We start from the raw sequence: 18,589 nt of genomic DNA, 5'->3' as shown, positions 1-18,589 counted from the left end.
GGAAATTTGCACACTTCCTATAGATGATTTTTTTCCTTGCCAACTTTTTTTATTTTTCAAAACTCATTTTTGCATCACATATTTCTACTTACACCTCAGTAAGTGTAGTTTTAATTACCTATAACAGTGATTTCAAGCATACACTATGCATATGGAGATTCAAACATATACATATATATATATATATATAGAGAGAGAGAGAGAGAGAGAGAGAGAGAGAGAGAGAAAGAGAGGGTGTTTACCTTTTCCATTCATGTCCCCTACTGGAATAAGGCGACCAATGCAGAGCGGGCGATTCCCGTACGGATCACGTACTGCATAGATTATGTCTTTATGCATAATTAGCAATGAATACGAAGTTGGAGTTTCCTTCATTAAGTTTTTTATTCTGGAATGAGACATAGGTGAACATGTTTGTGTGCCACACGAACAGCTGTGAGCATTTACAGCTGCACATCATGCTGAGGTGCAATGGCTGGGGCTGAGTGTGAAGCCCAGGCTCCTCACCTTGCCACCCAGTCGGCCGTGTCGTCGTTTTCCAGGGGAGGGGTGAAAGCCAGCAGCTGGGTGATCAGTTCACTGTCAGAACTGGTCGACAGTCCCACACCATGCCGCATAAGCTTTTAAGACACAAGCCAAAAGTGTTAGCAGCATTAAAAAAAAAAATCTCACATCACACCGCTCAGGTTTGAACCTAACAACACCTTGCTGCAAAGAACAAATGTTTCACAGTGCTTCAGGTGATCACTGCATAATTATGCCAAATTTCTTCCAATAAACCAACTATATTAAATGAGGTCAGACAATCTTCTGTGCTAGCACTATATTTTCCTTCTTCATCTCATTCCTTTGCTCCACATGCAACCAAAATAATGCCACCAATATTCAGGGCACAAATTCATCTTTGGGTGATTTAATTAGCTTTGTGCATGCTCTGGGAAGAGTTAAAATAGAAAGGAGAAAATATGAAATCACCTATAACAGATCCAGAAAGAGATATCAAGGCAGAATCCCCTTCACAGGTTTTTTCCCCCCCAAAATTATTTATTTTGATTAGTGAGCTCTTTTATAACCCCCAAAAAAACCAAAAAAAAAAGTTTGGTATTAAGGAAAAGTCACAGCAACCATATTGCTCATTTCTGCCTCACACTCAGAAAGAAACAATGCCTGAGCTGCCAAGGAGGTACTAACCTTCCTTCTGAGCTGTGCAGCATTTGTTAGCTCCCCATTGTGTGCCACAGCGATCTTCCCATGAAGAGTCTCTACGACGAAAGGCTGGCAGTTCTGAAGCTCAGAAATTCCTGAGGTGGAGTACCTCGTGTGCCCAATACCAAGGTTTGAAGGGTACAGCTTCTTCAGGCTGTCTGCACTGAAGACGTGGTTTATAAGGCCCATTCCCTTTGGGAGAAAAAAAGAAAAAAATGTTCTGTTGGTTTTATTTTCCTGGTGACTTTGCAAGTTCTTCTTCTGCTTAATGCTGATATAGTAGTATTAATGGAACTTTAAGAAAAAGGAAAATAACCTGAAATATATGGGAAAGAAAGAAGCTGAGTAGGTCACAGTGCTATATCACTTCCCTTTAGTCCTGTTTTCAAATAAAGCAAGCTACATTTTTGTGCTGAGGATTTTCATGGAACAATCTATTCCCTGACTAAAAATAGATACTTTTAAGGCTGTGCTCATTATGTGTCTTGTAACATCCCCCGTGATTCTCTCAAGAAAGTCCGTGTGACCTTCTCAGGCCTCCATTCTGTCTTAGATTCTGTTTATTGCTACCTATGGGTAAAGTAGTTGCCACTTCCTTTAGTCTCACTAGTGTAAGATTTACTCATCCATCTCCTTGTGCATAGTCTGTAACGGTATTTTTTTTCTTTTTAAGATCAAGAAGAGCATCGATGCTCTTCCAAGTCTGCAGAGTTAACAGAGTGCAGGGTGACTTTGTTAAAAAGTTTTTGAGGCATCATTAGCATGCTCTGGGTAACTTCTGTGTGTGTATCACTGTATGCACAGAAACACCTATCAGGACAACATTGGCAAGTTTGTTTTAAGGATATACTCAAGACAAGTAACAAAATGAGATACTCTGACAAAATCAAACCAGCCCATCCATCAAGCATGTTACTTTTTCCTCTAACTACACTGCTTCTTACCAGAAACTAACTTACATGCATCTCACTTAAGAATACAAAACATTTATTTGCATTTTACCTTGTGCACTTTGAATGCCTGGGATGACTCGCCATCACTTGTCACAATTCCAGCACTTTCCTGGCCCCTGTGGACAAAATAAAATTCACATAAAGCACTGACATGATTATGAAACACTTTAACATGCAATGGATAAATTTTTAATGGCATTTTAATATGTTGTCTGTTGTTTTATTTTACAGACTTATAATTGCTGTGTTAATTGCAGGTTTCTTGCTATGCTTTATTTCAAGACAGTCACATAAGGTTTGTGCCTAAGTCCACTAAATTCAGTGGGAATCTTCCCACCAATAAGTACTGGCTCAGGCTCTTAATGGACTTCAATTTCAGTACAGGCATAAAGTAAAAAACAGATGTTTAATTGGATAAAGCCATTTTCAGAGGCATAATGGTCTAGGCGATAGTACTAGGTCCTATAATGCTATTCAATTTCTGCTTTGGATTGTCAGGTGTTATTAAAAACTGATGGTGTTGCTTAGGGGAATGGATTGTCTTTCCCACTGATCACCTGTGCAGAAGCTTTTGCATTTTTGCACTTAATCAGACAAGCTAGCATTTACACCTCTAAAAGCAACACAGACCCTCTGATGAAAGCATCTGAATGCATAAACCTAATGTTCAGCTTCTGAACTCAGACAAAACAAGTCTGATGTTCAAGTGTCACTGCAAATGGAAATACTTCTCTTAAGTACATCAGCCTCGGGCTGGCAGTTGTGCTTTGTTGAGGAGAAGAGCTGATTCAGCTGAAATAAATGTGTTTTCCCTGTCCTGCTGCCTGTCTTCCCCAGCCCTTCCCCCTGCTGGGTCCTCTGGGTGTACCCCAGATGCCCTGATGCTGCCCTGCCAAGGCAGGCAGAACACTGTACACTTGCCCACAGTTGGTAATCCAGTCCTTATCCATTGAAAAGGTCTGCTTTGCAGACTGCATTTTTTTTTTTGGGTGAATAAGAGTGCAGGCTGCTCCATCTCCCTTTAAAAGACTTCCTGAAATAAGGCAGTGTTGCCTACAACAAAACTGCTGCTATGTGCCTGCCCGTGCCTGTAATACTCATCAGGGCTTTGGTGGATGGGTAAGCTCCTGCCCACTCTCATATATAATAATGTCTGAACAGGAAAGATATTTTTCTTAAAAAGGGAAAGACAATTAATGTCCTATTTGTGCACTGGATTGGTTTAATTCAGTTGAAGTCACTGGAATTATTTATTACAAGCAACAATAGAATTGGGCACAAAATTCAATAGAATGGATGCTAATCTACAACTGACATGCTCGTTACCAATTTTCTCCAGTTCATAAAATCCCTTTATTTGTTACTAGTCCCAGTTGGATGTAAAGCAAAAATTTTGAAGAACACTTGCTTACAGAAAACAAAACAAACCAAACTTCCCACATATCTGAACAAATTTACCCTGTTAGTGACACAGTTCTTTAAAGAAAATAATCAGAGGATGTTCTTGAAGCCATTTACTTTAACTCGGGAAGATGTTCTATCTATAAACACAAAGACTGGTAGTAAGATTTAAGGGTTGATGCACTGCATTCAGCAACTTGTAATTGCAATGTTAATATTACAGGAAGTTTCCATTTTAATACTGTCATGGTCTCTTTAAATAGTAACTAAAATCACTAGGAAGAGAGAAGCAGAGACCCCAAGGAAGGCCCTGGTCAAGGCGTTGGATTACATCTTTCACTTAGCACTGACAAAAGGCATGAGATCTCAGTGTCACTACCACAATGCCTGCACCACTTTACCAGCTGAGCCAGACTTGAAGTATGCCAGCTGTTATTAAAACATCATATATCAAACGTGTCTCTACGGCCCGCAGTTCAGAGGCAAACAGCGCACAGAGATGTGAAGATATGGGGCAGGACGATCCCGAACGCGACCGCTGTGGGGAAGGCTCAGTCCCGCGGCCGGGGCCCCTCGGGAGCAGGGGCTGCCCGGGGCCTACCGGCAGAGCCCAGGCCACAAGGGGTGTGTGTGTGACGTTGCTTTGTTTTGTTGGGTTTGTTTTTTTTTTTTAAAGGAACGAAAAAGGCTGTTTTTGCTTCTTTTCTCACACCCTGGTGCCCCCACTGACTCCCGAAGAGGAGTCACGGCAATCAGTCCCGGCCCGGCCCGGCCGAGGTCTCCCCTCCCCACCGGCGGAGCCGCTTCCCTCGCCCGGCTCCAGCGGCGAGCCTGCTTATTTGGCAGTGTCTCAAGTTACTCCCCTCAGGCAGCTTGAGCCAGTAAAACTAGATCCTTTCATCTCGGCGGAGCTTACTGACAACCAGCCGTCTGGTTTCCTAGGAAACAAAATCTTGGCTAGAAATAGTGAATCATTTCCAGGTCACTTTCAACATGGAGAGTGGAGCAGGGAAGCATTGGACTGAGGAGGAGGTTAAAGCCTTGTTAAGCGTCTGGTCAGAAAAAAATATCAGAAAGCAACTGCACGGCACTCTGAGGAATAAAGGAATATTTATCTACATTGCTAAAAGGTTGCAGGAGTTGGGAGTGTGCAGGGACTGGAAACAGTGCCGTGCAAAGTACAAAAACCTCAAGTACGAATACAGAACGGTTAAATATGCCCACAACTCTGGGGATGTCACTAAAACCATGAAGTTTTTCCATGATCTGGATGCCATATTGCGATATGAGCCCGTCACACAATTAGCAGCAGAAGAAAACGGCAGGTGTTCTGCGACTGAGACGCAGCTGAACACAAGCCCCACAACAGACAGCACGCAAGGTAAAGAAAAATATTTTTGCTTCTATTTTTCTCTCTTTGCTTAAAACCCAAAGGGAACAAAACCGAAGCCCGACTTGGCTGGCGCTGGAGCGGAGGCTGCTCAGCCCCGGCAGCGCTGTTAGAAGTGACTGGATGCACGCCTCATGCAGGGGAATAAAATGTTAGCACCCACCAGTGTCGAAGTCTGTAAATACAGCGTAATTCCAGCAAAATTACACTAACTGCCTGTATTGCAGCCTCGGTGAGTACTTGCTAGTGGCCAGGCTCCTGCACGGGGTGGAAATGCTAAATTAAAATAAGCTGCTTTCCTTCTCTGTGCCTTTCATTCACAGTACTTTGGAAACAGATTTTGTAGAGCTCCAGTTCAGATGTAAACATAAAGAAAAAGAAGAGGTTGAAATTGTCAGGGTGTTGTAAAAATTGTTATTTGTTGTGATACAAGTGAAATTTAGATTTTTGTTCTTATTTCTCTCATATATATATCAGCTTGATATTTAGGTGTGATGACTTAAAGTAAATTATTTTATAAGGAGTTTTATTAATATTCAAGAAACACATGCGTGATAATCTCTCATTAAAAACTCTAATTTAGCAGTGAAAGTAAAAATTATCATATTTATCAGACTGTTTTGCGCAGACCAAGTGAAGAGAGCTGCCTTTATTCTGAAGTGGGTTTTACTAAATTATTTGCATCTCTTGTTTTATTCAACCTTCTCTGCATATTCATTTAAGCTCTGCTTAATGTTTCATTAGGGTCAATCTGCTGTTTGACATCACTCAAATCTCCTTGTCACATCCTAAATGTCACTGAAGCACAAGCCCCAGTGATAGTTATAAGTACCAAAATAAGATGACTAAAAAGAGAAATTAAAAGCTTAATTTGTTCCCATGGTATGTAGCAATTTACATTAATTTTGTGAATATTTTTTAAGAAAAAAAGAAACTCAACATTATTGCCAGGGGTCATTGTCAAAGGCATATAAACGAGCTGGACATTGAGTTTGTCCTTGTACCATTCCACATCTCCCTCTACAATGCTGCTTTACAGATCTGAGGAAAAGAAATTGACATTTTTCATTGTTTACCTTAACAAAAAGCTTGACCTTAATTTGTCATCACTATCAAAAAGCCTCTAATCTGTCAAAGTCACTTCAAATTAAAACGGCAATTTTATAATATTGTAATGTGCTCTCTGCACTGTGAATTGCAATCAATTTTTAAATTTAAACTTGCAGAACTGAGGCTAATAAAAGCTGATACACTTTGAAGACTACATGAAATCAGGATAGTGTCCTACATCTGAGGATCTGCCATTAGATTATCCTCTGTATTTGGATGTAGTTTGCACCTGGTAATCCTAATTCTCATCTGCTTTAGACCTCTAGCAAATTTAAATCAGCTAAAGTTAATTTCAATTGTGAATCCCAAACTATAGTATCTATAAAAATAATTACCCCTGGGTGAGACATGCCTTGTTTTGAAGCACCAGGACAGTCTGGTTTTAAAGCTGGTATAATTAAATATATCTCTTGATTGCACAAGCACTCTGATACTACCTCCAGAAAAATAAAAGCAAACAAGTTTTATTGGTAAACAAAAATTAAATGCAGCTAACTGTAATAATGCAACACTACTGCAAAAATTGAAACGCAAAGATTTTTGCAACAACCACAACTGAGCCACAACGAAAGCACACTAAGAAATGTGTCCTGCAGCTATGCAGAATGCATGCATACATCCACCACAAGGGGCTGAGGGAACAGCTGTGAGATCATCAACTTTCTTATTTAAGAATGCAAGTCAAGCAACTAACACTGTACTAGAGGCCCAGTCCTATTCCACCTGCAGTCAGAGTCCGATGCTGCCCAGCTCGGTACTTTGAAGAGCACTTGTAAGGCAAAACTGGCATCAGTGGCTCTGCAGCTGATGCTCTCAAGTCCTTCTGCAGGGACAGAGCTGCCGGTGTCACTCCCACAGAGGGAAAGGCAATTCCTGGCACAAGCAAAGAGCCCCCTGCTCCTGCCCCAGCAGCGACTGCAGGCCCCCTCCTGGGCTTCTCCCTTTCAAACACAGTGTGCTGCAGGAGAGGAGAGAAAAATGGTCCCTCACTTCTTTTAAAAGAGGCAAAGACATCTCGTTTTGAGGGGGCTGGAGGAATCAAGGATGTCTAGGCTTATGGCTTTGGTAGCAAGGACAAAATGCTATCAGCAAACTAAAACCTGTGACTAATAATATGTGTCCACCATGAACATCGTATTTTATTTTAAGAAATCAGTTGCTATAATGATTTGTCTTTTTAAAAAGCATGACAGGGGACAGGGCATGTTCCCAAATAATTCACCGTATATTTACCATTCTGCTTAGCCTCAGTCTCAATATTCTTATGTATGCCTAATGTAAAGATGCAAAGCATGTCTTTACATTATCTCAGCTACTGGGAGATTGCTTGGAAGGGGGAACAACAGAAAGGGAAGAAAAGAGACTACTTTTTTTTTATATGATTGAATGGTATTTCAATAGTGCTCCCCTGAGGATTTTTCATACATGGTAGAATCAGTTTTCTTTTGAAAGAGTATTTGAAGAAATTATTACTGAAAATCTTAATCAAATCTGAGAGGGAAGTCTCAGGACAAACCTGGTAGCAACACAAACCAGTTCCCAGCTTGTTCATGAAAAGATAACACTTTATGCATAAGCACATGCAGAAATGTAAGCAGAGACATTCATACTGCCCTCCCAAAACACATTTCAGAGGCAGAGATGCAGCTTAGATAATCATTAAGATACAAGTCAAAACATTCACTTCTCTTCAAGTACAGTTTGTGTGTTCTTGCACTAATCAACAACCAAGAAAATCCATGTGAAGTGATGGTGTGCTATGAAAAATGGTATCTTTCATTAGAGTTCAAATGAATGACCTTCCCATTTTGTTAATCAAGTTAAATCAAGGATTAATAAACTAAATACATTATTTTAAAAAATACTTGCCTAGTAATTTAAGTTGTTTACACTTTTTATATTTCTTTCTTTATGTTTAAATATTCAGGCACTGGTCACCTTGTTTGACCTTCACTTTACCTAAGCAAATGCAAAAAGATTATAGCTGAGCAGAAATGCATCAGCAATGACTGGCAGAAAACTCAGCTACTAAAATGCAGGAAGATCTTTCATAAAAGTGCCATTTATACATGGCTTTCCATGTCTACTCTTTTTAACATGTCATTGACAGTATTTTATATAGTTGTTTTTTTTTAAACAAGTGTGCAATAATTTTATTGAGTAGCTTTTGTGGTGTAGTAATATATTTTTTGTGGTAACTATTCTTACTAAAAATAAAAGAAGTTTCTCTTTTAATGTAACAATGTAATTAACCTTGTGCATGCTAGTGCCTATGGCACACTCAGAGGCCTTCCAGGAGAGAATTTATTCTCCTCTCCCTGGTTTGCTTTGCTGCTCTTAAGCAGCTGAAATGCCAGTCCTGTCGCTGGAGGTAGAGGCACGAGCAGCATGTCCTGCCAGGGAAGCCAGGCAGGCAGCTGGGAGCAGTCAGAGATCAGGCCACTGCATCTATGAGTCATAGTGAGCCTTGCTGAAAGTCAGGAGGGTTTAGGATAATGGTTTCAAATGCAGTTTTGCGATGTCAGGGGTAGGAGATTGCATCCTAACCACACCTCATTACTGCTCCCCTTGACGAACTACCACGGAGCTGCGAGCTTTGATCTGGGTGCTCTGCCTGGCTGCAGCTCACAGAAGCTCAGTTCCTGTATAAGCAACATTTCAAACCTCCTGTCAACATGGACGTAGAAAACAGCACAGTACCAACAGGACAACTTACAAGTCTGTACTCTGTGAAAATCTAGCTGGTTCTGAACCTGACACATATATGCTGCTTTTTATACTTACATAGCAATTGCTATAATGTTCCCTTTTAAACAAATGTAGAAAAGCTATGCTGGAAAAAGCTAGACTTAATCCTGTCAGCTACAAATATGCCTGCTGTCAAGTCACAATGAATATAGGTCCTCTCCCCATACTGTTAATGAATTCCATTGATTTCCAGAGCTCTTAGCAGAACATCCTGATTTTCTTCACACTCTTCCAGGAATTTAATTTTGTTACATAAATGGATTTGTGATTTTATGAATATGTGTGTAAAGTCTGCCTTTATGTCTCTTACTTTACATCATTATTTACCCTGAATACTGAGTCAGAAGAGCATACAAGTCACTAGAATCAAGTTAGTTTCAACCAAAATTTTTAACAGCATTTCAAACAGGCTTCATATACAAGACATAAAATGATTTGCCTCCTATAACTCATAGGGACAGCTAAATTAATTTAAAATTTAATTTAACTACAAATTAAGTGTCGACACTTCCAAGTTAAAGATCTTCTTATAGTGTATGGACATTTAAATTTAAACTGCTAATTTAGTCCATACCTATTTTTTATCTAAAACCTCTTTCCTTCCCAGGTGAAATACCAGTTTCTCTAGAAGATGATGAGGATGCTCCAGGAGATCCACTACTTTTTATATCTCATGCCAGACCAGTTCAACTAGGTATAGTATGATGGTACAGAGAGATCAAAAACTAAAAAGCAGCATGGGTGTCAGAGCACTTCGTGATAGCTTGAAAGCACTGTCATTCTGTTTCTGATCAGTATAGCTTTAATGCAGCCACCCTCTGGACCACCTCCTTGCCAGAGCTGGCACTCAGCAGTGTTGTGCATCACTAGACACTGACCACTGTATATGATGTAACACCTGCATGACCCCCATTTGCATGCAAAACACATCCCATGCTATAGCTTAATCATGATAAACTGCATTAACCTCAGTCATTTTGTTAAATGACAGTGGAAAGTATGCCAAAGTAGAGAGGATACCCATGTCAGCTTGTGGCTTTTCCCTAGCTCATTTTCTTAAATCATGGATGCTTAAAGCAGCATGAGTGAGTGGCCTGCGCCAGGAGAGAGATGCAGAGCAATCCAGACTTGCTGAGGTCTCCAGCATATCTTCAAAATCACCTCTCCAAGCAAGGAGTGGTCAGCAATGCTTTAGTCCAACCAACCATTTCCAACATTTGGAAAATGTCCTATTCTAGTAGTTTTGCTCAACAAATTTCCAAAGCAAGGGCATAAATCTGGCAAGACAGAAAGAGGAAGAGCATCCTAGGTGTGAGCCCCTTCAAGGGGAAGCTACAGGAAATGGAGAAACAAACATGTTTTAGGCAGATTTAAGCAACTGATGTGCTGATTCATTGCCTGGATGAACAGCAGCTGTCCTGAATTTCCTACATGTTCTTTCTATACCTCTATGCCTTAGTATACATTCCAGCCCAGTTACAACTTCCATTACAAAATCTGCAAGATGCCATATTTAGGAAGAAAAAAATGCACAGGCTAAGCCTATGGCTATTATGTTACACATTACACTCCTCCTGCCTGGCATAGAAAGAAATTAAGGAAGAGACCAGAATGTCACATGGAATTTATGCACATATAAAATACTTCATGCATATAAACGAAACATGCAGAAAGTATCTGAATCAAATTTTACAGAAACATGTTTTTACTTCTCAGTGCTCAACACACTGCCAAGCAGAAAAATCTTCAATTCTGAGGAAGCTGCTTTCACAAAGTCAGCAAAATAACTTCAATTGCATGGGCTCTCAAGTATGTACTAGTACTTAAATGCCCTCCCCCAGTACCTCCTCTATGTAAGATTCAGGCACTCTCAGAAACCACTGAAAGAAAAATGTCGACCCCTTTGTATCTATAATGCCTAATATTTTGGTTTTATTTCAGCAGATTTCTCAGGTTTGAGGAAGTTTAGAAAAAGATTAAATATGGAATAAATGCATCTTTCAGATAAAAAAAATAATGTATATCCTGCTTAAACATTTTTTAAAAATAAGTTAGGACTAAAATGCTCTTAAGATATTAGGAAAATTTTTGCACTGACCATAACAAACTTTGTTTCAAAGCAGTACTTGTAGGCAGGATATTTTGAATCAAAATGTTTTTTAAATGGAATGAGAAATAAACACCCCACCATCTTTCACTCTACACACAGCAGAATAAGCAAGCAATACACCAAGTCACCAGAACTCGTTTGAACTAATATCCACAACCAAAAGTGAGCTCAGTTGGAAATGTACTGACTAGTGAGAAATACTGGTCTATACGAAGAGCAAAGAAACTTTATTCCTCCCAGATGCCCTCGTGCTCTATGGCTTTGACTGGGAAGTGTAGAGAGCACCTCCTTGGACTCTTCATCCTCTCTTCTTGTCATCTTCCCTAGGCCTTTCCTCCCTGGCCTATCTGATGTCAGCAGTTATCATCTGTGGCAGTTCCTATGGTTTGATTCACCAGCAAATCAGCATTTTCTTTCACTCCCTCAGAAAGAAATGGAGAAAGCATAATTGATGTGCCACCTGAAAATTATCCTTCTAAACTACACTGCCTATGAGCTGGCTGCTGCAGAGTCCTCATTAACCCAGGACCATAAGGAAAAAAAATCTGTTAGAATAACTTATTGACAACTAGAATGAATTATGGAGACTAGCAAAGAATGGCTTTATCTAGGACAAGTTTGTCCCCACTAAAGCTCCGTGCACAATCAAGGGTCCGATACTATTGCCATCACACACATCTCAGTGGCTATAAAGTATCAAACCCCTATAATCTGGTTTGCTCTTCCAGAAAAAGAGACTGACAAAGGCATCACTGCAGTATGACTGTAAAAACCTGTCAGTTACTGTGCATTTTGATGCTGCTTCATTTGATCATGCCCTGGAAATGGTTTTAGGTTTGTTTATTTGGGGTTTTTTAGTCATTTTTTCAAAGCTTTAGAAAATGCATGAGGAAACCCTTTCCAAACCAATCTTATAACCAAAACAAAATCTTAAAGCAAATTCAGAACTAGAAACAAGGAAACATTAAAAAACTAAAATATATAATATTTCAGTGTTTTAAGTTATTGCATGGGTGGCCTCATAATGTTAAAAAATAAAGTAGACTGGAGAAAATGGAAAAATATCTTAGTTATGCAGAGTAAGACAACTCACACTGATTTTTACCAAAAAACCCCAAATATTTTTGATTGATCTGCCCTGAGAAAGGTGCAGGTTCTGTGCCATAAGAACTGGGTTCTAGCACACTGATGTTTTACTTAAGCAAAAGTCTCCATTCCTCTGCTCCCCACAACTCGGGTGCTTTTTTAAGAAAGAAGGATCAGATTCTTTATATCCTTACCCAGGTTAAGTCTCTCCATGTGTGTACAAACTAAAGTATGGCATGAATGCAGAAAGTTAAGTCTGGGTGCTGGTGTCAGTGACTTGGTGCCAATTTATTATTGTGCTCCTGCAGCACATCCCATCTTCCCAACAGTTCTCTTCTCCTCTCTAATGTCTGAAGGACAAAGCAGCTCATCAGTTGTACCCAAAGGTCTTACAGGTAAAAATGTAGTGTATTAGGACACAGAAGAAAGAAATGTTCCTCTTAGATTAATTAAATGTACATGCGCTATCTTAATATATGTCTTCAAGTGAAAGCAAAAATGATATCAGAATTAACAAAAATGCTGACAAATTAATAACCAATAGCTTGATTTTAATGTCACCTCTGCTCTGTCTTTAAACATTGTTCTTCATTCCCATTCTCTCTGTCCCTTCCCCACCCCAACCACCCAATGCAGGTAACAAATCTCTGTGTCTCTCCTCTCCCCCACACAATGCAGGTAATCCAGCGTCAGCAGTAGCGGCTTCCAAACCAGCGGCTTTCATTCCTACGGTGGCAAATGAAGGAGGAAAACACTGGACTGTTAATGAAGTCAGAGCTTTGATACGCATATGGTCAGACAAAAATATCCAGCAACAACTGGAGGGGACAGTGAGGAATAAAAGAATATTTGAGCAGGTTGCTGCTAGACTGCAAAAGTTTGGAATTGACAGGGACTGGAAGCAGTGCAGGACAAAATACAAAAATCTGAAACATGAATACAAGAGTGTAAAAAGTGCCCAAGACTCAGGGAGTACAAGTAAAAGTATGAAATTTTTTAATGAACTGGATGCTATTCTGGGGCACTGCACAATGGAACAAGCAAGTAAATCAGATAATGATGAAAGTGAGAGGCCTCCAGAATGGACAGAAGCAAAATCAGAAAAGGATTCCGTAGGTAAGTACTTGAACTACCCACATATCACTTAAAATTTTTAGTTTTCCAGCACGAGAGAGACCATAAAAAAACTCAAAAAGCGCAAACAGAGAGATTAACCGATTGGCTGGTGTGGAAAAACATGGAATAGAAATTTACTATTTTGTCCAGTAGTTTTGTATTTTGTTAAAAGGTATATTTCAGATTGAGTGATTTCCCTGTACTTTTTTAATAGAACTGAGAAGCAAAAGGAGAAAAAAATATGAAGACATAGGAAAAAATAATACAGAGAGACAATTCCAGTCAGAGTGATGTCAGAAGAGATTGTTTTCAGTTTACATAAGAAATGGATCAGAGAGATAGTCAGACTCTGTTACTGGAAAAATTAAGACATTGAGCAAAAGAAATCTGTAGTAACAGACACTGGTTAAAAAAAATTAACATCTAAATTGTCTTTCTCTTATGAGTTTGATTGGCCTTTGGAGCAAGACTCCCAAAAGTGGTGAGACAACAGTGAAAATAGCAAAAGGGACAGCACTAAGAATGCTGGCAGAGCCTGCCTTTGGTTTTGGGTGGTTATTGACAATGGTAATGGATGATCAATGCAGAATTAGAGTAGACTGATGAACCTACACTACCCAAAAGTTAAAACATTTTTATTCATATGTACAACCAGAAACATGCTTGTTGTTTAAGAACAGAATTAAACATTAAACTTTTAGGTGAGGGGATGATACTATGTTGGCTAAATGTAAGACTAGGAGTTAGTAAAGTAATGGGAGAAGTCAAGAAAAATATTACACAAAGACAGTCTGGCTGAAAACTGTGAGAACATTTTGGGGGAAGATCCACTGTTCACTTGCCATTTCTACATGTTTTGCTAATGCATCTACTTTGCCTGCTGAAGTAAAGAGCATCCGAGGCTGGATGGACTTTTTAATTTGATACATCACAGTTGATCTTATAAAATATAAAAATTTGGTGCTGTAATTAATTTAGCATTATTTACACAGAAATGCCTGGAGACACAGGTGAAGAGGACTCTGTTAGTAATACATCAGAAGACCTACAGGTTGCAGATATAAAGAAAATTTCTGATTCAGGTAATCTGAAAAGTCTTCTATTTTATATAAACACCTAAATTTAGTAAATTAAAATTAATTCCTAAAATAGGCCCAAATTGTAATTACTGGTAGAAAATTCAGAGACCTAAAAAACTTAAAAGCAAGAGATAATGTCATAGAGATAACCATCACGTACTTGCGTACACATTTACAATGGCCTGCTAAATTTGATAAAATCAGTTCCATAAATAATCATTTCAGAGACTTGTGACGCAGAATGTAGAGAAGAAACAAGTTTAAGCAAGTTGAGTACAATGTCCTACTGCACTGCAGTACATTTACTTAAACTATGTTATTCCCAAGGATTAGAATTTTTCAGTCTCCTGGGCATGAACTAATTCAGCATCTCTTTTTCACAATACGTGATCAGGATATAATTGTGTAAATGCTCATGTCAGGGGATGAAAACTTCATTAAGGAGTCTCACTGAATATGAAGGTCATATGCTCTGCTCTTTACAAAGAAATATTATGGTTTACATCTGAAAACATAAATTTCAGGGGAAGCAGAAGTTTAACATTCAGCTGGAGACACATGAAAGTCTCTCAGGCTGACAAGTTTTATTGTCCACAACAGAGCACCTCATGTTCTCTTTCAGCAGTGTGAGGCAGAACATGGTCTAAATTAAGCATTAAGGAGTAGTCTTACAGAATTTTAAATGATCTAATGTAAACTTTTAAGATTTTAATATCAAATTAAAAATCTTCTGACAGATGATGTTACTGTAAACACTACTCCAGAGAATCGGGCAGCTCTGCATATAACCAAAGAAACAAATATGACAAGTAAGTAAAGAGATGATTGTAATTTAAGGTATACCAGAGATTAACATTTTTGGCTTTTTTCATTCAATAGCAATTACATTATTAAATTTAAATTTACTAACAAATAAGCGACCTTTTACCAGCTCACCATGGGCACTTGATGCATTCCATGGAGAAAAAGAGGTTGTCATGAAAAGTGCATTGCCAATAGGGACCTCATTTTCAGAGAGACAAATATGAAAGAAATAAACAGCATTTTGTGGCATCCAGTTAAGACTGCTTAAAAATATATTTAATTAAATTTCTACCCATTGACAAGTACAATTACTACACACACATGGACAGTAGTAAGACACTGTAATAATGTAATGATTCAGCAGTGCTCCTTAACTGTCTGGCAGTTTTCAACTTACTGGTGCTACATAAAATTGTAACTTGGACTGCACTCTTCCAAAGAAGCTATTTAAAATGAAGTTAAATAAATATTCCTAGTAAAATCCTGAGTACAAATTTCTGTCATTTAAGATAAGTGTAGGTGTAAAGATATCTGTAGTTTACCTTGGTTACCATCTCCCTTTTCAAATATGTGTATTTTAATTTCATAGTTTCTTTGTTTCTGGGTAATTGTACATGAAGTATGATTTTGTGGGGAAAAATTAAAATAGCAAGTGGTTCAAAAGTGTCTGTAGCTCAGCATTTCCACTCTTAAGACTATTTTTCAAACTTCTGTGGGGGAATGCAAAACCACACTCCAAGGCAAAACCAACAAACAAGTTCAGTTTGCAAAATTCTTTCCCTCATTCCAAAACAAACAATACACACTCAAATAATTTTTTTGCAGATGGTAAAATACACCTAGTCTTTAATTTTATTAATGGTGACATAAATAGGTATTGCATAAAACAGAGAAAAGATGCACACTTTTTATGTTACAACATCATGGAGATTTTTTGTTCACTAATTGTGGTACATGCCTTTCCTAGACAGTCCAAGTAATTTTGAAGTGAGAAACTGGTAAGTAAAGAGATTGTATGTAGCTCTGTACTCATAAATATGCACGCTGATAAATATTGTGAAAAAGGCATTGATACATTACATTATTTGATATGAGTAATGTCTCACAATCATTGGCATTTAGGATGTCACTTTTTTAAAAAGCTTCTGCATATTCAACAGAACTTTTGCAGAAAAGTGTTTCTCAAAAGGCATGGAATTATTAAATTTATAGGTATTTGTGTGCCTTGAAAAAAAAATTGTAGAAAACCTCAATTTGGCATAAATGAGAATTTAGAAATTCTGTTAAACTCATATCTGGGTATCTTCCTTATCAGTTAATGTACTCTGCAGCCAGAGCTGTATATGCACTTACCCATATACATACACATATATATGAGTTAGCCTGGGCAGGCATTGCCTTCTGGCAACTGCAGCTGTGTAAATGCACAGAAGATGCAGGAGCTGCTTCAGAGTGCACGTGCTTCTCATGATCTTACAGGTGAATCTGAGTTAGGAGCCACAGTAACAGTGTCACCTCTGCCAGTGTTTATAAACAGCCCATTTGCGTTTGCCATACTCTAGTAAGAAAAATACTAAGGTGGTGTTAGTCAAAAGACAAACACACCAATTTCAGGAGAGCAATTAGTTATTTAATGTGCCATGGTATTGTTTTTCTCCTCTGCCCATATGAATTTGTTACTCAAAGAGCAGCAAATGCCCACCTGAGAAGACAAAGGTAAATAAACCCTCACAGCTCCTTGCGCAGCCTGTCCTAGCTCCTGACACACTGCTGTCAGCACTGCCCAGCTGGGGGAGCAGAAGGACCACAACAGTCTCCAGCCTGTGGGTTTTCAGCTAAAGCCTCCTGTGATAGGCTAGGGACACTGCAGATTGCCCTCTCTTTTGGTAAAACATACCCCACATTGAATCGATCTGCAAATAAAACCTTATTTAGTCATTTTCACTGATGTTTTCAATTTCTGGGATCACTTTTAGTTGTTATTAGAAGTAACAAATCTGTTCAGACGAGCCAATTACTTTCATCTATGCAGTCTTGTCAATCCAAACTCCATGTACATTCCACGTGTGTCAGACTTAGCAGTATGACCACAGAGTGTATGTATAGGTGTTTAATTAAATTTGAAGTGCTAGGGAACAATAGTGGAGATGAAAACAGGTTTCTAAGAAATACCGCTAGCCTGATGTTCTTAAAAATACCTACATCAAGTATTTTATGTCAAACAAATTCCTTTCCTTGTCTTTATTTCTTAGGATTTTTAATACCCCCTACACTTTACTATATGTCCCTCTCAGAACAAATTTGATGTAGCGACACTTCCAAAATACATTCCTAAGCAAGGGCTTTTTAAAAACCTGTTGTTTAAAGTTAAGATTTTAAGTTAGTACATACTCAGGCACTTAACATTGGCTTGAACACTTGCTGCTGTGTGCAAGGAATTTTAAAATGTACAGATATAAAGTCAAAAGATAATGTTTACATACATATGCCCCAGGCTAGTGTTAGGCAGTGTTTCAGAGAAGTGCAAACCTCAAAGTTCTTGATTATTCACTGCCTTAGCCTAGGCATATTTGGGCTGCAGACATACACTCTTAACTGAGCACCCACAGATTTCTGTATCCGCTCTCATAGATCTGTGTGACAGAGCAGCAACTTTGCAAGCTGTTGGAGCGTAAACATAAGCCACAGGCTAAAAACTTTCCCTAGTTTTAACATATCCCAATTCCCTTTTAAACTATTCAAGACACACATGAGAGTAAGGATTAGGAGACAAATTACTAATCTTGCCTCATGAGCCAGAAAACAAGATAATTAGTGATGCTGACAGAATGCCAAAAGAGAACAGAGCTTGTATCAGTCTGAGTGGGTGAAAGGAAAGACTGTGACAGCATTGCTCGGGTGGCCTTGTGAGCAGTGCTTCAAACACAAAGTAGAGATTAAGCATATTTGCTGGCAACTGTCTATAGCTTCACTAACAATTCAGATGGAGCCACTGTGTTTTATCCATGCCAAAAACTGTTGATGGCTTGTTCTGTTTGGCTCAGTCTTACTCTTTTTGTGCCCTCCCTCCAAAACTCTGAAAGGTGCCTTAGAAAAAAAGCCAGGCTCCCTACCCACATTCTTGGCTCACAAAAAAAAAAAAAAAAAAAAAAAAAAAAAAAAAAAAAAAAAGCATGTGATGCTAGTCTCATCATAAAGAACATCTGATGCAAACAAAGCTGTATTGATCTGGGGGTAATTTTTAATAAAATGGCTCTAGATTAAACTTTATTGCTCAATGTTTAGGGCCAGTATTCTTGACTGGACTGAGAACAGGCTGGGAGCCAGAAAGTTGCTGTCATTGATCCATGATGTGGCCTTCACCGTTTAATCTCTGTAGAGCAGTGTCCTCACTGGGAAGCGAGGATCAGCAAGACCAGTTGCATCATCCACCTGCCCATACCTCTGTCCTAGGGCAGAGGGGTGGAATTTTCCCTTAACACCAGTGGGCCAATGGCAGAGGAGTGGAGATCTCCTCCCCATAGAGGGGAGCCCAGGGACACCTCTGTCACCCAGCTGTGTGATGTAAACCCCTGCAAGCTGCAGC

General features: G+C 39.0%; 2 protein-coding genes across 7 annotated transcripts in view; one reads left to right on the top strand and one right to left on the bottom strand.

The window, feature by feature from the left end:
* Positions 1-18,589, bottom strand: part of PPAT (phosphoribosyl pyrophosphate amidotransferase) — a 43,211-nt gene that overhangs the window by 7,988 nt on the left and 16,634 nt on the right. Inside the window, exons 2-5 of the mRNA XM_054633444.2 lie at positions 2,209-2,275; positions 1,192-1,398; positions 508-620; positions 243-388 (exon numbers count right to left, since the gene is read on the bottom strand). Of these exons, the coding sequence (XP_054489419.1) occupies positions 243-388; positions 508-620; positions 1,192-1,398; positions 2,209-2,275 (533 nt within the window). The remainder of the gene's footprint in view (positions 1-242; positions 389-507; positions 621-1,191; positions 1,399-2,208; positions 2,276-18,589) is intronic.
* The window catches only part of PAICS (phosphoribosylaminoimidazole carboxylase and phosphoribosylaminoimidazolesuccinocarboxamide synthase), a 41,386-nt gene continuing 27,258 nt past the window's right edge, over positions 4,462-18,589 (top strand). The window contains exons 1-5 of one of the 6 annotated variants that reach the window (XM_077177499.1): positions 4,462-4,941; positions 9,416-9,502; positions 12,683-13,120; positions 14,113-14,202; positions 14,937-15,008. In XM_077177499.1, coding sequence (XP_077033614.1) covers positions 4,554-4,941; positions 9,416-9,502; positions 12,683-13,120; positions 14,113-14,202; positions 14,937-15,008 — 1,075 coding nt within the window. In that variant the 5' untranslated portion in view covers positions 4,462-4,553. Of the gene's footprint in view, positions 4,942-5,164; positions 5,183-9,415; positions 9,503-12,682; positions 13,121-14,112; positions 14,203-14,936; positions 15,009-18,589 lie in introns of those variants that run through there. The other 5 variants (XM_077177500.1, XM_077177503.1, XM_077177501.1 and 2 more) reach the window with 5 other exon arrangements.

Source organism: Agelaius phoeniceus, chromosome 4 (genome assembly GCF_051311805.1).
Source record: "Agelaius phoeniceus isolate bAgePho1 chromosome 4, bAgePho1.hap1, whole genome shotgun sequence".
NCBI classification, from domain to species: domain Eukaryota; kingdom Metazoa; phylum Chordata; class Aves; order Passeriformes; family Icteridae; genus Agelaius; species Agelaius phoeniceus.
This window is presented reverse-complemented; position numbering and strand designations above follow the sequence as displayed.